Here is a 25,999-nt window from a genome sequence, read left to right as displayed (position 1 = left end):
TTTTGACCAGGCATGTCAATGGCCATATTCGTCCCACGGACAACAGGTGTCTCCCCGGGTGCCTGACTTAAACAAACCACCTCACCATCAGAATCCTCCTTGTCAATTTCCTCCCCAGCGCCAGCAACACCCATATCCTCATCCTGGTGTACTTCAACAGTGACATCTTCAATTTGACTATCAGGAACTGGACTGCGGGTGCTCCTTCCAGCACTTGCAGGGGGCGTGCAAATGGTGGAAGGTGCAAGCTCTTCCCGTCCAGTGTTGGGAAGGTCAGGCATCGCAACCGACACAATTGGACTCTCCTTGGGGATTTGTGATTTAGAAGAACGCACAGTTCTTTGCTGTGCTTTTGCCAGCTTAAGTCTTTTCATTTTTCTAGCGAGAGGATGAGTGCTTCCATCCTCATGTGAATCTGAACCACTAGCCATGAACATAGGCGAGGGCCTCAGCCGTTCCTTGCCACTCAGTGTCATAAATGGCATATTGGCAAGTTTACGCTTCTCATCAGACGCTTTCAATTTTGATTTTTGGGTCACTTTACTGAACTTTTGTTTTTTGGATTTTACATGCTCTCTACTATGACATTGGGCATCGGCCTTGGCAGACGACGTTGATGGCATTTCATCGTCTCGGCCATGACTAGTGGCAGAAGCTTCATAACGAGGTGGAAGTGGATCTTGATCTTTCCCTATTTTAACCTCCACATTTTTGTTCTCCATTTTTTAATGTGTGGAATTATATGCCAGTTTCAATAGCAATGGCCTACTACTATATATACACTGCGCACAACTAAAATGCACCACAGGTATAGAATGTAGATGGATAGTATACTTGACGACACAGAGGTAGGTACAGCAGTGGCCTACTGTACCGTAATGCTATATATTATATACTGGTGGTCAGCAAACTGTGCAAAACTGAAATGCACCACAGGTATGGATGGATAGTATACTTGACGACACAGAGGTAGGTACAGCAGTGGCCTACTGTACCGTAATGCTATATATTATATACTGGTGGTCAGCAAACTGTGCAAAACTGAAATGCACCACAGGTATGGATGGATAGTATACTTGACGACACAGAGGTAGGTTCAGCAGTGGCCTTCTGTACCGTACTCCTATATATTATATACTGGTGGTCAGCAAAATTATGCACTGTACTCCTACTATATACTGTCTACAATGCAGCACAGATATGGAGTGTTTTTCAGGCAGACAACGTATACTGGTGGTCACTGGTCAGCAAAACTCTGCACTGTACTCCTCCTATATAATATTATACTGGTGGTCCCCAGTCCCCACAATAAAGCAGCACACTGAGCACAGATATGGAGTGTTTTTCAGGCAGACAACGTATACTGGTGGTCACTGTCCGCAAAACTCTGCACTGTACTCCTGCTATACAATACAGCTGCTCCCCAATCCCCACAATTAAGCAGTGTGAGCACAGATATATGCAGCACACTGAGCACAGATAAGGAGCGTTTTTTTTCATGCAGAGAACGGATAAAACTGGTGGTCATTGATCAGCAAAACTCTGCACTGTACTCCTCCTATATTAATATACAGCTGCTCCCCAGTCCCCACAATTAAGCAATAAGTAAAGCAAGCACATATATTTGCATCAACAATACACGGAGAGGACGCCAGCCACGTCCTCTCCCTAACATTTCCAATGCACGAGTGAAAATGGCGGCGACGCACAGCTGCTTATATAGAATCCGAATCTCGCGAGAATCCGACAGCGGGATGATGACGTTCGGGCGCGCTCGGGTTAACCGAGCCATACGGGAGAATCCGAGTATGCCTCGGACCCGTGTAAAAAGGGTGAAGTTCGGGGGGCGGGGGGGCGGTTTCCGAGAAACCGAACCCGCTCATCACTAGTTCTCAGTCCTCAATCAGTGCAATGGACCAGAGAGTTACTACCAGGAAGAAGAGACAGGAGCCTAACCCTGAGGTGGGAAAATGTGTGCTTAGAAAGTGTAGTACTGGTTCTATTATATTTGTGTATTGCTTACAGTATGTTTAACCTTTTCCTGGTCACTTATTTATATTATTTAAATATGTTTGATACAGCCAATACTATAGGCAATCTATAGTGTAAAATATTAATACGGTATTCCATGTTCCGCAGAGTGGGAGATTGTGGATTGTATTTGGAAACCCCCTCTAGAAATCCTGCGTTTGCCACTGTGAGCAGAGAATATGTAACTAGGGGTGAGGCAGAGTCTTGTGCAACTCAGTTGCATCCCCAATTGATGTGTAATTGGACAAAAATGGGGCACACAATAGTATAGCGAGGGCATATTAATGGAACTGCAGGTTATGCAGTTCTGCATATGAAAGATGTGACAGTTTACAGACGGATCGCTTGTACAATGATAGAGCTTGTGCAAGTACACAATAATAATGAAGAGGACTATGAAACTAAACAAACAGAGAAGGGCAATGGGGTCGTAGAGATGTGTTCCCTGCATAAAATAAATGTCCTCACTTTTCTTGGTACATGCACTGTGGGCGGATTTACGCTCACTCTCCCTGGGCTCCCACATTAGAGGATACATAAGAAATCTGTGACACCCACTCCAGCAGGGCTACTACAGACCACAAACCTTGCTGTCTATGCTTCTGTTTCTGTACCAGCAACTAATGGCATATACCCCTTTAGAATGTAAGCTTTCACGAGCAGGGTTCCTCTTCCCTCATCTGTTTTTTCGTCTCTTACTTAACCTATCTTCTTTTCAATACTCCCTTTGACGGCACCAAATCCGTCGGTTTTCTGCTGCCTTGATACTTATTTCAGTGCTGTTGACTGACGCAGCTATGTTTATATACCATGGACTTGTCCTATATTGTATTGAAATGTAAGTCACTGTCTTCATGTTTTGTTTATTTGTGTACTCTGTAATTGGGCGCTGCGGATCTCATGTGGTGCCATATAAATAAAGGACAATAATAATAATAATAATACTGTAATCAGCTAACGACCTGCCCACTTTGCACCAGATCTATGTGCCAAGCCTCCATGGCTGTCGCATAACAGCGACTGAGTGTTTCTGACTCCAGGATGGATACTAGAAATAATCACTACAACCTGGAGACTAATGACAAATGCACATATTTATTTTTTATATATATATATACACACACACACACACACACACACACACACACATATATATATACATACACATAATCGGAAATTGTACATCTGCTGTAAGTGCTGAAAAGAGCTAAAAATCAGAAAATGGATCATAGAACAGAAACATCTTATGATAGTAATTTATAAATGAAGGTGAGAAGTTCTAAGGCTTTCCCTCCGCATAACACAGAGGATAGATAGATATTGCATACGGCAGTACTGCTCACAGTTTGTTAACCAGGATACGTTGATGGTTTAAGTGCTTGTGAAAGAAATCCTGTATCTTCTGCCAGGAATCCGCTTGTGCCCTAGCATGGAAATTTGGTTCTCCTCCCCACACCACTGGCATACCGACAAGCCTGTGCATGGAGGCTGGACACAATGGGAAATACGGTGGCTCTATGTAATGACCAGCCTTGGCGTAATACACAAGCTCTGGCTTTTCTTTCCCCTGTTCCTCTAAAAGCTTGCAAGCAGTTTCAGCATGGAAGTCGCTCTTCCAGTTCCGGTCATCTTCTCCCACAACAAATAGGAACTTACAATCTGCTTTCCCAATGGGAATGAGGCTTTTCTGGTGAGCTTCCTCCAATGGATTGTGTAATACTTCTCTGATATCTGCCACTCCTGGCTTTGGGTGTTTCAGTTTTTTTATATCTATGGCAATAGGGTGAAGTGTAATGTCCTTATAGTGAAGGGCTGTAGCTACATTGGCAACAGAGCCATTTACGACTGCTGAGGCAGTTATGCCTTTAAGGAAAGAGGACATAGAAAGCACCAAGTCTCCACCTTTAGAATGTCCAAGAAGACCAATTCCTGGACCCTTCACCTAAAATAGAGAGAAAACAGACTGAGACTCCAACTGGCTGTATTATATCAGATATGTACAAATACACATTAGGAAGGCGATTGATTATAAACCATCGTAAACCTATCCTTTCTCCACCATCTCCCCCAACAAGCAGAGCAAAAGGAGTCTCACTTCTTGTACCTAAACTATCCATAAGTACAGTACAGTGATTTCCATTGGTTGCAGCTGAGTTTGGAATACTGAGGATTAATTACAGACTCTTCTGAGTTGCTATACCAGGCTATTTATCCTCATAGATAGATGTCCACCTGCCACCTACCCCTTATTATTTTCGCTCTCCTCTTCATCAAGGACGATAGTGTATTATTTATAACGTTTCGGTTGTGAAGACTACGTTCACGCTGTTTAATTTTTTAAAAATAAATATTAGAAAATGAAACACACAGATCTATTTTGCACCAGTCAGACTACATTGGAGGTGCGATGGATGATACTTGTTTTGTTAACACAAATGACAAAAATATATATGTCCTTAAAACCGCTGTTTATTTCTATATTTGTCATCTCTTGTATCTCAATTAGGTATAAGATGTTCATCTTCCCGTAACTGTAATAATGTATGTTCTGCCCTAGATTATACCATACGTTGCAGAGGAGCCGTAGACTGTACAAAAGAACAAGGCTGTGGTATAAGTTTTCTTAATGAACAATGAAGTGATGACATCAGAACTCACAGATATAAGTAATGTTATCATAACTCATGGCTTATAAAAGTTATTTCGGAGAATAATTAGCAGAAACTGACAGAAGTCACAGGGGCACTAGAACGCACACCACAGATGGGGGATGTCCAGTGCAGCGGGGGTCAAGGTGATCGGAACCCCACAGTTCTGGTAATTGTCTGTGGGGGAGGGAGGTTTACCTTAGAAACCCAGTACATGCTAATCACTGTCTGTAACACATACTAGTCAGCTGTATCTGTACATATGTAGTTTTACAACTTTCTATGAATACACTCGGAAGGTTAAACCAGCACAACAAATGCCTTTAGAACAGGGGTATACAATGTGTGACACTCCAGCTGCACTGGGACTACATATCTCAGCATGTCCTGCCACAATTTTGCTATTAGGGAATACTAGAAATGTGACAGGGCATGCTAGGATGTGTAGTTCCACAGCCACTGGCGTGCGCAGCACATTTTATTAGGGGGTGTACCGTCGGAGGGGTGTGTCTAGCACCACCTTTTGGGCGTGTCTAGCACCATCTATTGATGGTCAACACATATAAAATTTCCACCTTTGTACCAATCCTAATAAAGCAGATACATTGTCAGATGTTGTGGTGTGCACCAAACAAACACCCGATTGCACTCACTGCAATTACAGTGCTCCTCCTCAGCCTGGTCTGGCTCCCCCTCTCTTTCCCCTGCAAGCTGCAGCAGCTTACTTACAAGTCAGTCACTCACTGACAGTCGCAGACTAGTACTGCTGCTGCTGGAAAAACTAGTGACGTATCAATGCTGCTGCCGGCCGCCTGCCAGTATTGATTTTATCTTCCTAAGAGGAACGCTGGCTGCATGCTGCTCCTCATCAGTGGCTGGTGTTGGCATAGAATAGAAGGATTGAGGTGGGCGTGTAGCGGGTGTGACGGGTGGGCATGTGAGCAGCATGACGTAATCACGTCACATCACGCTGTTTTTGTACATGGTGGTGGAGCTGGGAATTTGAAAGCCGGTGGCAGTGGCACCCTTGATTAACCCAGGTATCCGGTCTGTAATGCAGTCCTGACAAGGTGCAGCACAGAGGGGACAGTAATCAGCCTGCTCGGCGATCCCTACATCAGGCATGTGAGACTGGGGTGCCAGACATTAGGGGGTGCCTGTGCGCACCAGGCACCCCCCCCCCCCCTGCGCACACTTATGTATACAGCAGCTGCATTCTTGCAGAAACCTTTACACCAGATACAAATCTCTATTTGAGCGTAATGGTGAGTTAGAACATTATGTGCTCCTGGAATGCTGGTAACTCTCCGAGAACCCGACCTTCCTCATAGTAAGTGATGAGTACCAGGTATGAGCATTTTTATAATGTATCGTACCAGGCTGATAGTCCTATGAAGACTACATAACAGAACCATACCACTGCGTCACTGAGCTAGCTCTAGCCAAGACTTGTGTAAAACATATCATGTTGAGATGAATGTGCCCAGGAACTGCCCAAGGCTCACCTGGGGATGCTGCAGCATATAGGTCACCGCTTCTTCAAAGTACTCCAAACGAAGATCTTTCATTTCTTTTGGGAGGTCTTCATAGTTATAGTAAGCCAATGCCAGGGTGGCAAATCCTTTACTAGCCAGCAAGCTAGACTTGTATTCGATGAGGCCCCCGCCGGTCCCTTGGATTTCAATAACTCCAGGAAATGGTCCAGTCCCTAACGGTATAAATCACACTTGTTACACATCAGGCCTCTGACATATTGTCCAGGGATGTTACACTGCATGTAACAATACACTGGCTCTTATAAGCTTTTGAAATAATAAACATCGCACATTTATACAGTGCCTTGCTAAAGTATTCACCCCCCTTTGCATTTTTCATGTTTTGTTGCCTCACAACCTGGAATTAAAATGGATTGATTGAAGGTTTGCATCATTTCATTCACAGAACATGCCTACAACTTGGAAGATGTTTTGTTTGTTTTTTTATTGTGAAGCAAACAACAAACAGGACAAAATAACAAAACTTCAGTGTGCATAACTATTCACCCCCCTAAAGTCAGTACTTTGTAGAGCCACCTTTTGTGGCAATTACAGCTGCAAGTCGCTTTGGATAAGTCTCTATGAGCTTGTCACTGGAATTTTTGCCAATTCCTCAAGGTAAAACTGCTCCAGCTCCTTCATGTTGGATGGTTTCTGCTTGTGAACAGCAATCTTCAAGTCTGACCGCAGATTCTCAATTGGATTGAGATCTGGGCTTTGACTAGGCCATTCCAACACATTTAAATGTTTCCCCTTAAACCACTCGAGTGCTGCTTTAACAGTAAGCTTCGGGTCATTGTCCTGCTGGAAGGTGAACCTCTGTTCCAGTCTCAAATCACAGGCATACAAACAGGTTTTGCTCAAGAATATCCCTGTATTTAGCACCATCTTTCCCTCGACTCAAAACAGTTTCCCAGCCCCTGCTGCTGCAAAACATCCCCACAGCATGATGCTGCCACCATCGTGTTTCACTGTGGGGATGGTTTTCTTGGGGTGATGGGATGTGTTCGGTTTGCGCCAGACATAGCGTTTTCCTTGGTGGCCAAAAAGTTCAATTTTAGCCTCATCTGACCAGAGCACCTTCCTCCATACATTTGGGGAGTCGTCCACATGCCTTTTGGCAAACTCAAAACGTGCCTTCTTATTTTCAACACTAAGTAATGGCTTTTGTCTGCCCACTCTTCCATAAAGCCCAGCTCAATGGAGTGTACGGCTTATTGTGGTCACATGCACAGATACACCACTCTCTGCTGTGGAACTCTGCAGCTCCTTCAGGGTTACCTTTGGTCTCTGTGCTGCCTCTCTGATTAATGCCCTCCTTGCCCGGTCTGTGAGTTTTGGTGGCTGGCCCTCTCTTGGCAGGTTTGTTGTGGTACCATGTTCTTTCCATTTGAAGATGATGGATTTGAAGGTGCTCCGGGGGATCATCAAAGATTTTTTTTTTTTTATAACCCAACCCTGACTTGTACTTCTCAACAACTTTGTCCCTGACTTGTTTCGAGAGCTCCTTGGTCTTCATGGTGTGAGATCTCTTGCTTAGGGGTGTTGTAGCCTCTGGGGCCTTTCAGAAAAGGTGTGTTTATACTGACAGATCATGTGACACTTAGATTGCACACAGATGGACTTCATTTCACTAATTATGTTACTTCTGAAGGTAATTGGTTGCACCAGAACTTTTGAGAGGCTTTATAGCAAAGGGGGTGAATACATATGCACATGACAATTTTAAAATTTTTAATTTAGAAAAAAAGATTTACATACATTTTTCTCATTTCACTTCACCAACTTAGACTATTTTGTGCAGATCCATCACATAAAATTCAGATGAAGAAAAAAATTAAATTACAGGTTGTAATGTAACAAAATAGGTAAAAAGCCAGGGATGGGGGGGGGGGGGGGGGGAATACTTTAGCAAGGCACTGTACCTGTTTCGTTGAATTATACATTTTTATGGGGAACAAGTATTTAAAACCAGTAACAAATAACATGTACCTCTGTATTAAACACAAGAATGTCATATCTTAAGGGTGGAGTAGGACATCTGTGACCACGGGAACACCTTCATCTGGCACTGTTTGGCTGTTTAAAAAAAGTTAAACAGACACCAACTGATTGTATCATTTCATGCCATTGCTCCCAGTAATCACATCACACTGCTCCCCATAATCCATACAGTATATCCTATACACATCAGCTTTATCTATCAATCTAAATCATTTTCAGCATAGTAATCTTCAATTCCTTCATCCATTACAATCCTTTGCATGCTCCCATATTCTGTATTCCTATATTAGTATCTACAACGGAATACATATGTATTCCCAGCAGACGGGATGCCCGCTGTCAGTACCCCACCTGCCAGAATGTAGGGAGCGGGGCGAGTGCTACGAGTCCCCTTGCGGGCTCGGAAGCTCACCACAAGATCTATTTCCACTCTATGGGTGTCGTGGACACCCATGAGTGGGAATAGCCCCTGTGAGCCAGTATTCCGGCTGTAGGCATTGTCGGCTGTTGGGATTCCGGCGTCTGTATCCTGACCACCAAGATCCCGACAGCTGGCAAACTGATTGCTACCCATCTACAACATTAGTTGTATGTCTCTGGACTGGATACTATTTTTAATGTCACTGAACATAAGGGAAGGTTCTGAAAAAAAAAATTGAGATTTCAGCTGCCAGGAAACCCCCATCATCTCCTGACCACAAAGATTTATGGTAAGAACTTACCGTTGTTAAATCTCTTTCTGTGAGGTACACTGGGCTCCACAGGGAATGACATTGGGGATGTAGAGTAGGATCTTGATCCGAGGCATCAACAGGCTAAAAGCTTTGACCTTCTTCCCAGAATGCATAGCACCGCCTCCTCTATAACCCCGCCTCCGTGCACAAGAGCTCAGTTTTGTTAACCAGTCCAATGCAGTAGCAGGTAAAAGAGACGACAACCGTTAGTAGCCACATACACCACATTCTCACGACAGGAGAAAGTGTCAGCGGCTAATGCCATACCAACCCAAAGAAGCTAAGTGCGTCAGGGTGGGCGCCCTGTAGAGCCCAGTGTACCTCGCAGAAAGAGATTTAACAATGGTAAGTTCTTACCATAAATCTCGTTTTCTGCTGCGGGGTACACTGGGCTCGACAGGAATGACATTGGGGATGTCCTAAAGCAGTTCCTCATAGGAGGGGACACACTGTAGCGGGCACAAGAACCCGGCGTCCAAAGGAAGCATCCTGGGAGGCGGAAGTATCGAAGGCATAGAACCTTATGAACATGTTCACGGAGGACCACGTAGCCGCCTTGCACAATTGCTTAAGGGACGCACCGCGGCGGGCCGTCCAAGAAGGTCCAACAGACCGAGTAGAAGGGCCTTGATGGTAGCAGGAGCTGGAAGGCCAGCCTGTATATAAGCATGTGCAATCACCATTCTAATCCATCTGGCCAGGGTCTGCATGTGAGCAGGCCAGCCACGTTTGTGAAAAACAAACAGTACAAAGAGAGAATCAGACTTCCGAAGGGATGCAGTTTTCTTCACATAGATACGGAGAGCCCGTACCACATCCAAAGACCGCTCTTTGGAAGACAAGTCAGAAGAGGCAAAGGCCGGAACCATGATCTCCTGATTAAGGTGGAAAGAAGACACCACCTTAGGCAAGTACCCGGGACGTGTTCTAAGAACCGCCCGGTCATGGTGAAAAATCAGATATGGGGACCTACAAGACAAGGCACCCAGATCCGACACCAGTCTAGCAGAGGCAATAGCCAGCAGAAACAATACCTTAAGACACAGATTCTCAAACTCGGTCCTCAGGACCCCACACGGTACATGTTTTGCAGGTCTCCTCACAGAATCACAAGTGACATAATTAGCTCCACCTGTGGACCTTTTAAAATGTGTCAGTGAGTAATTAATACACCTGTGCACCTGCTGGGTTACCTGCAAAACATGCACTGTGTGGGGTCCTGAGGACCGAGTTTGAGAACCACTGCCTTAAGAGAAAGCCACTTAAGGTCTGCAGATTCAAGAGGCTCAAACGGAGACCCTTGCAATGCCTCCAGAACCACCGACAAGTCCCAAGGAGCCACAGGCGGGACATAAGGAGGTTGAATCTGCAACACACCCCGATTGAACGTATGAACATCAGGTAAAGTCGCACTTTTTCTCTGGAACCAAACCAACAAGGCAGAAATATGAACCTTGATAGAGGCCAATCATGATTGTTAGTGGCGCACCAAGCAAAGTAAGAATTCCAGACCCTATGATAAATCCGAGGCAGAAGCCGGTTTCCGGGCCTTCAACATAGTTTGAATAACCGGCTCAGAAAATCCTTTAGCCCTCAAGACGGAAACTTCAAGAGCCTCGCCGTCAAAGCCAGATCCTGGTAGACACAAGGGCCCTGAACGAGGAGGTCTGGTCGTTGTGGAAGCAGAAGAGGACGCTCTAACAATAGAACCTGAAGGTCTGAGAACCAGTGCCGTCTGGGCCACGCTGGAGCGATCAGAAGTAGGATTTCTCCTTCTTGCTTGAATTTCCTTAATACTCTGGGCAGGAGTGACACCGGAGGGAACACGTAGGGCAGCCGAAAGTTCCATGGAATTGCCAGTGCGTCAACGAATGCTGCTTGAGGATCCCTTGTCCTTGCTCCAAAGACCGGAACCTTGTGATTGTGTCGAGGCGCCATCAGGTCCACATCTGGGAGGCCCCACTTGTCCACTATGATTTGAAATACTTCTGGATGGAGGCTCCACTCTCCAGCTTGTACGTCCTGACGACTGAGGAAGTCCGCTTCTCAGTTTAGGACCCCCGGAATGAACACTGCCGATATGGCTGGCAGACGGCGTTCTGCCCACTGAAGAATTCTTGATACTTCCCTCATTGCCATGCGGCTGTGAGTGTCGCCTTGATGATTTATGTACGCCACTGTGGTGGCATTGGGCCTAATTCTGAGTTGATCGCAGCATCAAATTTGTTAGCAGTTGGGCAAAACCATGTGCACTGCAGGGGGGACAGATATAAACTGCACAGAGAGAGTTATATTTGGGTGGGGTGTGTTGAAACTGAAATCTAAATTGCAGTGTAAAAATAAAGCAGCCAGTATTTACCCTGCACAGAAACAATATAACCCACCCAAATCTAACTCTCTCTGCAAATGTTATATCTGGCCCTCCTGCAGTGCACATGGTTTTGCCCAATTGCTAACAAACTTACTGCTGCGATCAACTCAGAATTACCCCCATTGTCCAATTGTACTTGAACAGGTCTGTTCTGTATTAAATGCTGGACCAAGTTCAGAGCATTGAACACCGCCCGCAGTTCCATAATGTTTATCGGGAGGAGAGACTACTCCTTGGTCCACCGACCCTGAAGGGAGTGTTGCTCCAACACCGCGCCCCAACCTCTCAAACTGGCATCCGTCATCAGAAGGACCCAGTTGGAGATCCAGAAGGGACGACTCCTGCTCAATCGTTGGTCCTGAAGCCACCAGCTCAGTGACAGACGGACCTCCGGAGACAAGGAGATCATGTGAGACCTGATCCAGTGAGGCAGGCCGTCCCACTTGGCAAGAATCAATTTCTGTTGAGGGCGGGAATGGAATTGAGCGTACTCCACCATGTCGTAAGCCGACACCATGAGACCTAGCACTTGCATTGCTGAATGTATCGACACTTGCAGACAAGATAGGAAGCATCAAATCCTGTCCTGAAGTTTCAGGACTTTCTCCTGAGACAAGAACAACTGCTGGTTGTGAGTGTCCAACAACGCCTCCAGGTGTACCATGCTCTGAGCAGGGACCAGGGAAGATTTCTTCCAGTTGATGAGCCACCCGTGGGCTTGCAGAAACTGGAGCGTCAGATCCAGATGGCGTAGGAGAATTTCTGGGGAATTCGCCAGGATCAACAAGTCGTCCAGGTACGGCAGGATCCTGACCCCTTAACGGAGGAGTACAGCCGTCATTACCGCCATGACCTTGGTGAAGACTCGCGGAGCCGTGGTCAAACCAAAAGGTAACGCCCGAAATTGGTAATGGAGGTTGCCAACCGCAAACCTCAGGTACTGCTGATGCAACATTGCAATGGGAATATGCAGGTAAGCATCCTGTATGTCCAGGAAGACCATATAATCCCCAGGTTCAAAGGCCAGAACAATAGAGCGAAGAGTTTCTATATGAAACTTGGAAACCCTCACAAATTTGTTCAAGGACTTGAGGTTGAGAATGGGCCGCGAGGACCCATTTGGTTTCGGGACTAGGAACAGCGGTGAATAGTATCCCTTGCCTCTCTGAGCCAGAGGCATCTGTACTACCACTCCTGTGTCCAGGAGAGACTGTACCACCGAATGAAGAGTTTTTGCCTTCACCTGATCCGAAAGGACGTCTGTCAGGCAAAATCGATGAGTGGGACGATTCTTGAAGGATACGGCGTAACCTCGAGTGACGACTTCCCGTACCCAGGCATCAGAAGTGGTCTTCAACCATTCCTGGGTAAACCCTAGAAGTCGGACCCCCACCCTTGCCGCGAGGGGATAGCGAGCCAGCATCTTCTTGTGAGGCCTGAATTTCTTTCCTGGATTTTCCCAGGATTCCTGACGTAAGTCAACTAAATGGTCAGAGTGAGGTAAAACTTGTTAAACCACTTTCTGACGTTTAACTCTGTCCGGTTTCTTAGGTGCAGTATCAGGCTCTGGGTCATCAGTAATTTGAAGAATTATCCTGATAGCCTTCAACAAGTCAGGAACATCCACCTGTGAAACAGATTCCCCATCAGAATTATCAGTATCAGTGTCTGTGGGGTCAGTATATATGCCATCCTCATCAGACGAGGTGTCTGGGACATTGGTGGATTGCGAGGAAGAAATAGCCCGCTTCGAGGACCCCTTGGTCTTAGGCGGACGAGGGTGAGATTTGTTTAGTCAGTGATTGGTTCAATTGCTGTAACTGAGTGTACAGTTGATCTGCCCATGGCGGATTAACCGCAGGGACTATAAGCGGTTGCACCGGCACAGGAGGTCCCATAGGGGGCGTAAAACTAGTTACCACCGTATTCAATAACGTGGAGAAAGTAGCCCAAGGTGGGTCATTTATGCACCTCCGTTGCTACGGTCCCACTGGGGGGTAGGTAACCCCCAGAACCTGAACCCTCCTCTGCTATGTTTTTCTCTAATGTGTCTGCAGCGTCGCCACCACGCAATGTGGGATCAGCTGCAGCTCCATCGCCTCTTGTAGCTGACATGTCTGAAAGCTCAATTCAAGGCAACCCAGTACAATATCAGCAGCACAACAACTGACAAGAACCCCCTGTGTAGTACAGAGTTCCAGAGGTATATGGTGACTAAAAATCACAGCGAAAAAAATAAGATTTTACTTACCGGTAAATCTATTTCTCGTAGTCCGTAGTGGATGCTGGGGACTCCGTAAGGACCATGGGGAATAGACGGGCTCCGCAGGAGACAGGGCACTTTAAGAAAGAATTTGGATACTGGTGTGCTCTGGCTCCTCCCTCTATGTCCCTCCTCCAGACCTCAGTTAGAGAAACTGTGCCCGGAAGAGCTGACAGTACAAGGAAAGGATTTTGGAATCCAGGGCAAGACTCATACCAGCCACACCAATCACACCGTATAACTTGTGATAAACTTACCCAGTTAACAGTATGAACAACAACAGAGCATCAGATCAACCCTGATGCAACTATTACATAACCCTTATGCAAGCAATAACTATATACAAGTATTGCAGAAGAAGTCCGCACTTGGGACCGGCGCCCAGCATCCACTACGGACTACGAGAAATAGATTTACCGGTAAGTAAAATCTTATTTTCTCTAACGTCCTAGTGGATGCTGGGGACTCCGTAAGGACCATGGGGATTATACCAAAGCTCCCAAACGGGCGGGAGAGTGCGGATGACTCTGCAGCACCGAATGAGCAAACACAAGGTCCTCCTCAGCCAGGGTATCAAACTTGTAGAACTTAGCAAAAGTGTTTGAACCTGACCAAGTAGCTGCTCGGCAAAGCTGTAATGCCGAGACCCCTCGGGCAGCCGCCCAAGAAGAGCCCACCTTCCTTGTGGAGTGGGCTTTTACTGATTTTGGCAGCGGCAATCCTGCCGCAGAATGAGCCTGCTGAATCGTGTTACAGATCCAGCGAGCATTAGTTTGCTTTGAAGCAGGAGCACCCAGCTTGTTGGATGCATACAGGATAAACAGCGACTCAGTTTTCCTGACTCTAGCCGTTCTGGCTACATAAACCTTCAAAAGCCCTGACCACATCTAGTAACTCGGAATCCTCCAAGTCACGAATAGCCACAGGCACCACAATAGGTTGGTTCATATGAAAAGATGACACCACCTTAGGCAGAAATTGTGGACGGGTCCTCAATTCTGCTCTGTCCATATGGAAAACCAAATAGGGGCTTTTATGTGATAAAGCCGCTAATTCTGACACACGCCTAGCCGAAGCTAAGGTTAATAGCATGACCACCTTCCACGTGAGATATTTTAACTCCACGGTTTTAAGTGGTTCAAACCAGTGTGACTTCAGGAAACTCAACACCACGTTGAGATCCCAAGGTGCCACTGGAGGCACAAAAGGGGGCTGAATATGCAGCACTCCCTTTACAAACGTCTGCACTTCAGGCAGAGAAGCCAGATCTTTTTGAAAGAAAATAGACAGGGCCGAAATGTGGACCTTAATGGAACCCAATTTTAGGCCCAAAGTCACTCCCGCCTGTAGGAAGTGAAGGAAACGGCCCAGCTGGAATTCCTCCGTGGAGGCATTCCTGGCCTCACACCAAGCAACATATTTTCGCCATATACGGTGATAATGTTCAGCCGTCACGTCCTTCCTAGCCTTTATCAGCGTAGGAATAACTTCATCCGGAATGCCTTTTTCTGCTAGGATCCGGCGTTCAACCGCCATGCCGTCAAACGCAGCCGCGGTAAGTCTTGGAACAGACAGGGCTCCTGTTGCAACAAGTCCTGTCTTAGAGGCAGAGGCCATGGGTCCTCTGTGAGCATTTCTTGCAGATCTGGATACCAAGTCCTTCTTGGCCAATCCGGAACAATGAGTATTGTTCTCACTCCTCTTTTTCTTATGATTCTCAGCACCTTGGGTATGAGAGTAAGAGGAGGAAATACATAAACCGACTGGAACACCCACGGTGTCACTAGTGCGTCTACAGCTATCGCCTGAGGGTCTCTTGACCTGGCGCAATACCTCTGTAGCTTTTTGTTGAGGCGGGATGCCATCATGTCCACCTGTGGCAGTTCCCACCGACTTGCAATCTGCGTGAAGACTTCTTGATGAAGTCCCCACTCTCCCGGGTGGAGGTCGTGCCTGCTGAGGAAGTCTGCTTCCCAGTTGTCCACTCCCGGAATGAACACTGCTGACAGTGCGCTTACGTGATTCTCCGCCCAGCGAAGAATTCTGGTGGCTTCCGCCATCGCCACCCTGCTCCTTGTGCCGCCTTGGTGGTTTACATGAGCCACTGCGGTGATGTTGTCTGACTGAATCAGAACTGATTGGTCGCGAAGCAGGGTCTCCGCTTGACGTAGGGCGTTGTATATGGCCCTTAGTTCCAGGATATTGATGTGTAGGCAAGTCTCCTGACTTGACCACAGACCTTGGAAATTTCTTCCCTGTGTGACTGCCCCCCACCCTCGGAGGCTTGCATCCGTGGTCACCAGGACCAAGTCCTGAATGCCAAATCTGCGGCCCTCGAGAAGGTGAGCATTCTGCAGCCACCACAGGAGAGACACCCTGGCCCTGGGGGATAGGGTGATCATCCGATGCATCTGTAGATGTGATCCGGACCACTTGTCCAACAGATCCCATTGAAAGGTCCTCGCATGGAACCTGCCGAAGGGAATGGCCTCGTATGATGCCACCATCTTTCCCAGGACTCGCGTGCAGTGATGCACCGACACCTGTTTTGGTTTTAATAGGTCTCTGACCAGTGTCATGAGCTCCTGAGCCTTCTCCATCGGGAGATAAACCCTCTTCTGGTCTGTGTCCAGAATCATGCCCAGGAAGGGCAGACGAGTCGTAGGAGTCAACTGCGACTTCGGAATATTTAGAATCTAGCCGTGCTGTTGTAACACTTCCCGAGAGCGTGCTACGCTAATCAGCAACTGCTCTCTGGACCTCGCCTTTATGAGGAGATCGTCCAAGTATGGGATAATTGTGACCCCCTGCTTTCGCAGGAGCACCATCGTTTCCGCCATTACCTTGGTAAATATTCTCGGTGCCGTGGAGAGACCAAACGGCAACGTCTGGAATTGGTAATGACAATCCTGTACCACAAATCTGAGGTACGCCTGATGAGGTGGATAAATGGGGACATGAAGGTATGCATCCTTTATGTCCAGAGACACCATAAAATCCCCCCCTTCCAGGCCTGCGATGACCACTCTGAGCGATTCCATCTTGAACTTGAACCTTTTCAGGTATATGTTCAGGGATTTTAAATTCAATATGGGTCTGACCGAACCGGTTTTTTGTACCACAAACATGGTCGAATAATAACCCTTTCCTTGTTGAAGGAGGGGAACCTTGACCACCACCTGCTGAAGATACAATTTGTGAATTGCAGCTAACACTATTTCCCTCTCTAAGGGGGAAGCTGGCAGGGCCGATTTGAGGTATCGGTGAGGGGGCATCTCCTCGAATTCCAGCTTGTATCCCTGAGACACAATCTCTATTGCCCAGGGATCCACCTGGGAGTGAACCCACTTGTGGCTGAAATTTCGGAGACGCGCCCCCACCGGGCCTAGCTCCGCCTGTGGAGCCCCAGCGTCATGCGGTGGATTTAGTGGAAGCCTGGGAGGACTTCTGTTCCTGGGAACTAGCTGTGTTGTGCAGCTTCTTTCCTCTGCCCCTGCCTCTGGCAAGAAAGGACGCACCTCGGACTTTCTTGCCTTTTTGTGAACGAAAGGACTGCATTTGGTAATACGGTGCTTTCTTAGGTTGTGAGGGAACATATGGCAGAAAATTTGACTTTCCAGCAGTAGCTGTGGAGACCAGGTCCGAGAGACCCTCCCCAAACAATTCCTCACCCTTGTAAGGTAAAACCTCCATGTGCCTTTTTGAGTCGGCATCGCCTGTCCATTGCCGAGTCCACAGGACCCTTCTGGCAGAAATCGACATTGCATTTATTCTAGAGCCCAGTAGGCTAATGTCTCTTTGAGCATCTCTCATATATAGGACAGCGTCTTTTATATGCCCCAGGGTCATTAATATAGTATCCTTGTCCAAGGTATCCAGATCCTCAGATAAGGTATCCATCCATGCTGCTACAGCACTACACACCCAGGCCGACGCAATTGCCGGCCTTAGTAAGGTACCTGAATGTGTATAAATGGACTTCAGGGTACCCTCTTGCTTTCTATCCGCAGCATCTTTTAGGGTGGCCGTATCCTGTGACGGTAGGGCCACCTTCTTGGATAAGCGTGTTAGAGCTTTGTCCACCCTAGGGGAGGATTCCCAGCATAGCCTGTCTGTTGGCGGGAAAGGATACGCCATAAGCATCCGTTTGGAAATCTGCAGTTTTTTATCTGGAGATTCCCAAGCTTTTTCACATAACTCATTTAGCTCATGTGAAGGGGGAAAGGTCACCACCTGCCTTTTTTCCCCATACATATGAACCCTCTTGTCAGGGACTTGTTTCCTCTGTGATGTGCAACACCTCCTTCATTGCTATAATCATATAACGTATAGCTTTAGCCAATTTAGGCTGTAACTTTGCATCATCATAGTCGACACTGGAGTCAGAATCCGTGTCGGTATCTGTGTCAACAATTTGGGATAGTGGGCGCTTCTGAGACCCTGACGGCCTCTGCGACATAGGATCAGGCATGGGCTGAGACCCCGACTGTCCTAAGGTTTCAGCTTTATCCAACCTTTTATGCAAGGAATTAACATTATCATTTAAAACCTTCCACATATCCATCCAATCAGGTGTCGGCGCCGTCGGCGGAGACACCTCATTCATTTGCTCCCGCTCTGCTTCCACATAGCCTTCCTCGTCAAACATGTCGACACCGGCACACCATACACACAGGGGATGCTCTTTTTGAAGACAGGTCCCCCACAAGGCCCTTTGGAGAGACAGAGAGAGAGTATGCCAGCACACACCCCAGCGCTATATGTCCCAGGAATCACACAGTAACTTAGTGTTAACCCAGTAGCTGCTGTATATAATGTTTTTGCGCCTTAATTTATGTGCCCCCCCTCTCTTTTTACCCTCTTCTACCGTGAATCTGCAGGGGAGAGCCTGGGGAGCTTCCTCTCAGCGGAGCTGTGGAGAGAAAATGGCGCTGGTGAGTGCTGAGGAAGAAGTCCCGCCCCCTCAGCGGCGGGCTTCTGTCCCGCGTTTCTGTGTAAAATTATGGCGGGGGCTCATGCATATATACAGTGCCCAACTGTATATTTGCCCAACTTTTGCCAAGAGGTCCTAATTGCTGCCCAGGGCGCCCCCCCCCCTGCGCCCTGTACCCTACAGTGACCGTAGTATGTGGGTTTAGTGTGAGAGCAATGGCGCACAGCTGCAGTGCTGTGCGCTACCTCAGTTTGAAGACTGGAGTCTTCTGCCGCCGATTTTGAAGTCTTCTTGCTTCTTTCACCCGGCTTCTGTCTTCCGGCTCTGCGAGGGGGATGGCGGCGCGGCTCCGGGATCGGACGACAAAGGGTGAGATCCTGTGTACGATCCCTCTGGAGCTAATGGTGTCCAGTAGCCTAAGAAGCAGGACCTATCTTCAGAGAGTAGGGCTGCTTCTCTCCCCTCAGTCCCACGCTGCAGGGAGTCTGTTGCCAGCAGATCTCCCTGAAAATAAAAAAACCTAACAAAATACTTTCTTATAGCAAGCTCAGGAGAGCTCACTAAACAGCACCCAGCTCGTCCGGGCACAGATTCAAACTGAGGTCTGGAGGAGGGACATAGAGGGAGGAGCCAGAGCACACCAGTATCCAAATTCTTTCTTAAAGTGCCATCTCCTGCGGAGCCCGTTTATTCCCCATGGTCCTTACGGAGTCCCCAGCATCCACTAGGACGTTAGAGAAATACACAATAAGTATATCTTGTGAAACACCTATATTAAGTAATAATCCTGACGCACTTAGCCCCCTCAGGTTACAGAATATAGGGATAGCAATCTGAGTGAGATACACGAAATGGAGGTCACACAGCAGCTACTGTATATGCGCACACACATATTCACATTATACGATGCAGAAATTATGACATTCAATAAAACTGCACTGGACTAGCAATACAGAGTAATACAAAGCATAGCTATACACTCAAGAGATATATCAATGCACAGTAAAGACTGGATGTATATCACAGGGTACTTGTACTAAATAACCCTTACTAAATGAACTTTTTCTTAACTAACACTGTCAGCAGACATGTAGAATACTTAAGTGTCCTGTAAAATGCACAGCGCTGACATGCAGGTGCCTTTACAGAGGAGGATTTGCTCAAACAGTCCCAGGATCAGCTCAGCTTGTCCTAATGGCGCCCAAACGCTGACAGGGAGTGAGGGAGAGAGAGATATGCAGCTCCAGGGTGGAAACATTTACTCTAATGGCGCCCTGGGGCTGGGGCTACAGGTCAGAGCCTTATCCCCTTTCTGGACTTCACCACCGGGTACTGTGGGCCTTAGCAAACGTATTTTTGAGAGAATCCGACCTGTGCCCTTGCCGTGGTGGTCTAGTGGGGTCCCTGTACTGCCACAGTGTCCACGCCAGTGAGCGTGGCCTGCCTCGCACCGGATCACGGTTTACAGCCGGTACCGCCTGGGGGGCCCACTTACCTCTTCCCTGAATGCGGCCATGTGATCCTGGAGAGGTGCGGTGGTGGGTGTGACTGACTGAAGAAAACCGGAGCCTCCGCTGTAAGTACTCGGCAACCAGGGCGCGGGAGTATACAGTGCCGCTGGGGGAGGTGATGGAGCTGCAGCAGGAGATGTCTGACTGACATCTAACACTCAGTGTCTCTGTGCAGCCCTTGAAGTCTTCATTTTTCACTTAAAAAAGCTCTTCTGAGCCTGCACTGCATGGCACCAACTACAAAACTGAGCTCCTGTGCACGGAGGCGGGGTTATAGAGGAGGCGGTGCTACGCATTTTGGGAAGAAGGTCAAAGCTTTTAGCCTGTTGGTGCCTCGGATCAAGATCCTACTCTACACCCCCAACGTCATTCCCTGTGGAGGCCAGTGTACCTCGCAGCAGAAAGCAGTGTTATATAATACAATAACACTAGACCTGCAGCCAGAACATGCAGTATAAGAGTCGTATTGAAGTTAGGCTCAATCAGCCCACCAGACCAGAGAGCAGCTGCAAGCAAGAAAAGAAAGGCATCTTACCATGAGGTGGAAGAATGTGTGTGCTTAGAGAGCTCAGTTCTGTCACCTACGGGTTGGGTTTGATTAGTCGGATACATACTTTCATACTGTTGTCTCCATGGCTTCACCCTACAATCTACATGGTTAATTGAAAACGTGATTCGTCAGACCACATGACCCATTCCCAGTCATTTACTGTGAAATTCCATAGCAAACTGGGGGTGTTTCAACCCGTTTGCTACAGATAGCAATGGCGTACAAACAGGCTTCCCGCTTCTGTAGCCCATACGATGTAATGTGCAGCGCATTGTTCAGAGAGGCCACCTAAATGGTTCTATAGTTTAGATTATCTGCAATTTGATGCACTGTAGCCCATCTGTGGACTGAACAAGTCTTCCCACTCTCTGTTCAGGCATACAGTAGCAGTTTATGGACACAGGCTTTGCACTCAGACCCACTTTTTTGTCTGCTAGTGCACACTTTAATAACAGCTGCCCACGAAAAAATCTCCTGAGTAGACATCTTGTAAATGCTCGCACAAACAAACACTCCACATTCAAAGTCCATCAGATTGCATGGTTTACCCATTATTTCAGGAGTGACACACTTCACTAGTCTTTGCATTACTTCACATATCCGTTCTTATAGTCAGACATCCTACTGTACATCGGCAGCATCTCCAGAATAACTACTCTGCATAAAATCGCATGGTGGTCATAATAACTTTGCTCCTTTGTTTATACGTCTCAGCATTAGACGTAGCGGTTGCTACAGGATTACTCGCAGTGTGATTATTAACAATCCTAAATCATGTGACTTTTAAAACAGTGCATCAGATGGCCTGTCTTCTTCACTCAGGGTATGGTATTCTAGAATCCACAAAATATACCTTCACTATTAACACATTAATCCCTCACTATTAACATGGGCGTAGCACAGGTGGAGAGGGGGAAAGGGGGTAGAGATCTCCCCAGCCCAGGGCACTAAAATGTCCAGCAATGGTACTGGAACTAATAGACTTATGGGGACTGATTTATTAAGCTGCAGTTTGCAAAAGCAAAAAGGGGGTTCTCTGTGTGCGTAGACCTCAAATCTAAAACAGCTGAAACATGACGAGAAGCAGTGGCTTGCTTAGTAAATAAAGCATGTGAGGTCTTCGGTTGGGGTATTCTATTCTGGAGCCCACACAATATCTTTGCTACGGACACTACAATCCCTCTTTACTAATGTGGGTGCAGCTTCTTGGAGCGTGTGGTATCTGCGATCGCTTTTATACGCTTACAATGAAAGACTACAATCCTACAGGCTGTGGTTACACACATACAGAAACACTAGGAGGGTTCCTGCCCTACTCCTTGCTGCAGCAAGGATGCCGATGGTCACATTACAGACACTGGCATCCAGACAGGTGCCCGCAACGTCACTTCCCGCAACCTAACCCTCCCCGGGATACTAATACCACTTTCATACCATCTGAGGCGGGTCGCACCCGGGAGCCTGACACGGGAGCTCCCAGAGTGCGACCCACCTCAGTACCCCTAGGCTTTCACACCGCAGACTGCAACCCGGCAATATGCTGAGTTGGTGACGCGGCGTGGGCGGTGCTAGGAGATAACATGATCTTCAAGCGCCGTCCGTCCACACACTGTGAAAGGGAAACGGGTCGCACTGATCCAGCTCCCGTTCACACCACACAGAGAGCCGAGTTGAACACGCGTTCAATCCTGCTCGCTAGCAGGGTTGAAATACCGGGTTGCTCAACCCGGTATATTGCCCCTGGTACCTTTCACACGGAACATGAACATAGGTTATGAGCGCTCATGTGCCAATAACCCGTGTTCAAAGCTGCTGGTGTGAAAGGGGTACAGGTTGAGTATCCCATATCCAAATATTCCGAAATACGGACTTTTTTGAATGAGAGTGAGATAGTGAAACCTTTGTTTTTTGATGACTCAATGTACACAAACTTTGTTTAATACACAAAGTTATTAAAAATATTGTATTAAATGACCTTCAGGCTGTGTTTATAAAGTGTATATGAAACATAAATGAATTGTGTGAATGTAGACACACTTTGTTTAATGTACAAAGTTATAAAAAATATTGGCTAAAATGACCTTCAGGCTGTGTGTATAAGGTGTATATGAAACATAAATGCATTCTGTGCTTAGATTTAGGTCCCATCACCATGATATCTCATTATGGTATGCAATTATTCCAAAATACGGAAAAATCCGATATCCAAAATACCTCTGGTCCCAAGCATTTTGGATAAGGGAGACTCAACCTGTATTACACTCAGGATTCCTGCGTCAGCATTCTGACAGCTGTCGGGAGTCTGGCGCCATTCTTCTGACTGCCATAAATATCCAGGGTTACTGCACATGAATGTGCAGAGACCCGGGTATTGTATGTACAGTGTGAATGAAAGCACTCTATTAAAATTACACTGGTTGAGCGGTGCTGCGTTCAGGTATGCCAGGTCACTCGCTGGCTCAGGACACGTCAGGCCAACCCAGCAATAAGCCACGTTCGTGCTGCAAGAATGAAAGGGGTCGCACCTAGGATGTACCCATATACAAAACGGGTGTGGTTCATCAAATCGACAGTGTCTAGGTCGACAATGTTTAGGTCGACCGCTATAGGTCGACAGTCACTAGGTCGACATGGATGGAAGGTCGACAGGGTTTCACTTTCTAGGTCGACATGTGCTAGGTCGACAGGTCTAAAGGTCGACATGAGGATTTTTTTTTATTTTTTTGGTGTCGTTTTCTTCGTAGAGTGACCGGGATCCCAAATTAGTGCACCGCTTCGCTCGCCATGCTTCGGGCATGGTGCCTTCGCTCCGCTACCGCTTCGCTCGGCATACTTTACCGTTCCAATCGTAGTCCACGTGGATCGTTAAGTATGAAAAAATCCCCCCCCAAATTTTTTTTTAAAAACTCATGTCGACCTTTAGACCTGTCGACCTAGCACATGTCGACCTAGAAACCCTGTCGACAATCCATCCATGTCGACCTAAACATTGTCGACCTAGACACTGTCGATCTTCAGACCGGATCCCATACAAAACGCCAGGTGCGACCCAGCAATGCAATGTGTGTGAAAGCGGTATTAGTGGCAGCAGTTATAGGAGCATGACATGCTGGGCTATTAAATCATGGAGAGAAGTGTCTGGCCCATCTCATACTCACCGGGTGGGAGGAACAGGCTGCCCCGCACTCTCCCCTCACGCACCGGGACCCGGGTAACCCCTTCCCCCATGAAGCTCCTCTCCTGGGCGGCTGACGCTAGGAGAGTCCCGGGCTCCCCGTGGGCCTGGTGCAGGGAGAAGCGCAGCTGGAACGGCGTCTGCACGTTTTTCTTGATCAACCTCCTAAGGGGTTTCCTGGGTTCCATGGCCCACAGGGGCCCTTCGGGCTCTTTGCCGGTGAAGCTCCCGCCCTCCAGTGCCGGGCTGCGGGTAAGGTCCAGCTCCCCGCTGCTCCCAGCTCTGTAGCGGGCGAGGGAAGAGAAGATCTCCCCTCCTTCATCGGTCAGAGCGGTCTGGAGGGTGACGTCCTGCCCGGGGCTCAGACCGGACGCCCGGAGCCTCAGGGGGGCATCGAAGAGGCAGCGGTCCGGGGAGAGCTGCAGGGAGACGGCAGACATGGGGCGGCTGTACCGGTGGGACACACTGCAGTAGGGTGACAGGAGACGGGGGAGCAGAGAGTGCAGCTGCAGCATTGTGGTGATCAGGCGGCTGCTTCCCCCGGGCTGTGTTCCTCTGTGCTTGCTATGTGATTACGGTACCACGTGGAGTCGGCCTAGCAGCACTTCCACAAGTGGCATAAAGTTAATGAAGGGCACACAAGGACGGTCATTGCATAATGCTGCCACTGACTGCACTGTAAATGCACAGTGTGGGTCGCCTGCAGAAGTGAATTAAAGTATTTTACTTTGTACATTAAACAGTACTTGCAAAGGGGTATGCATCGTTAGCATACCCTCCAACATTTTACACAAAAAATCGGTACAAATTAGAAAAAGGGGCGTGGCCATGGGTAAGGGGGCATGGTCACGCCCCTTTTCCTATACTTTCAATGGAAGTTTGGAGAGCCAAAAATAGGTACAGACCATTAAAAAAAAGGTACTGTACCTATTAAAAAGGTACAGTTGGAGGGTATGCGTTAGGTCGACTGTCAGTAGGTCGACAGGTACAAAAGGTGACCAGGTACACATGGAAAATGGTTGACAGTGACACCACAATTTTTGGTGTTGTTTTCAACGTCAAAGCACAGGGAACACAAATTAGTGTACCATGGGGGTCATTCCGAGTTGTTCGCTCGGTAAATTTCATCGCATCGCAGCGATTTTCCGCTTAGTGCGCATGCGCAATGTTCGCACTGCGACTGCGCCAAGTAAATTTGCTAAGAAGTTAGGTATTTTACTCACGGCTTTTTCTTCGTTCAGGCGATCGTAATGTGATTGACAGGAAGTGGGTGTTTCTGGGCGGAAACAGGCCGTTTTATGGGCGTGTGGGAAAAAACGCTACCGTTTCTGTGAAAAACGCGGGAGTGGCTGGAGAAACGGAGGAGTGGCTGGGCGAACGCTGGGTGTGTTTGTGACGTCAAACCAGGAACGACAAGCTCTGAACTGATCGCAGATGCCGAGTAAGTCTGGAGCTACTCAGAAACTGCACAGAGATGTCTTTTCGCAATATTGCAAATCTTTCGTTCGCAATTTTAAGAAGCTAAGATTCACTCCCAGTGGGCGTAGGCTTAGCGTGTGCAAAGCTGCTAAAAACGGCTTGCGAGCGAACAACTCGGAATGACCCCCCATGTGCCCTTGTATGGCTCGCTTTGCTCACTCATGCTGCTGGCAAGGTGCCTCGCTGCGTTTGACACAGGGTTAATATTCCTAATCATAGTCCATGTGAAAGGCAAAGTATGAAACAGTCAACCATAAGTACTGTCAATCTTTTACATGTCAACCATTAATGGGCGACCCATTGACTGTTGACCTTTTTACCGTCAACCTATAGCCAGGGGTGTATCTAAGGGTCCGAGCGCCCCTGGCAAAGTAAGGGGCCGGTGCCCCCCCCCCTACACACACCTGAAATAAGGTGTGAGTATTGGAAATGGGGCATTGGGGCAATAGTACTTTCAATTCAAATTATGCCACTCAATAGTGTCCCTTATTCACATTACACTGCACAGTAGTGTCTCGTATTCATGTTACACCATCCCTCCCCCCTAACCCACCTTTCCCACAGCCTGACCCTAAACCGACGCCCCCCCCCCAGCCTCTTCAGTGGTGTCTAACCCTAACCCACCCTTCCTAATCTCCCTCCCTGCAGCCTAATCCTAACCCTCCCACCCTCACAGCCTAAATCTAACCCTCGCAGCCTAATCCTCTCACGTGGCTTGCCAGTGGAGACTTTGGCACTAACTTGATCTGGATTTTGGCATTCTGC

At 47.6% G+C, this 25,999-nt stretch overlaps 1 protein-coding gene across 2 annotated transcripts; it reads right to left on the bottom strand.

The window, feature by feature from the left end:
- Positions 1-3,107: 3,107 nt before the first annotated feature.
- Positions 3,108-24,477, bottom strand: LOC134980914 (acyl-coenzyme A thioesterase 1-like). Of its 2 annotated transcripts, XM_063947943.1 has the most exons (4): positions 23,739-23,828; positions 8,207-8,293; positions 6,185-6,387; positions 3,108-3,973 (listed from the first exon to the last, which is right to left on the bottom strand). In XM_063947943.1, exons 3-4 carry the CDS (start codon positions 6,245-6,247, stop codon positions 3,371-3,373), a joined length of 666 nt encoding a protein of 221 aa, XP_063804013.1. In that variant the 5' UTR covers positions 6,248-6,387; positions 8,207-8,293; positions 23,739-23,828; the 3' UTR covers positions 3,108-3,370. The 2 variants fall into 2 exon arrangements, with proteins under 2 accessions (XP_063804013.1, XP_063804012.1); XM_063947942.1 differs by lacking the exon at positions 8,207-8,293 and having other exon boundaries at positions 23,739-24,477.
- Between the last annotated feature and the right edge of the window lie 1,522 nt (positions 24,478-25,999).

This window comes from Pseudophryne corroboree, chromosome 12, assembly GCF_028390025.1.
Source record: "Pseudophryne corroboree isolate aPseCor3 chromosome 12, aPseCor3.hap2, whole genome shotgun sequence".
Classification (NCBI taxonomy): domain Eukaryota; kingdom Metazoa; phylum Chordata; class Amphibia; order Anura; family Myobatrachidae; genus Pseudophryne; species Pseudophryne corroboree.
Note: the sequence above shows the minus strand (reverse complement) of the source record. Positions and strands in the feature narration are given on the sequence as shown.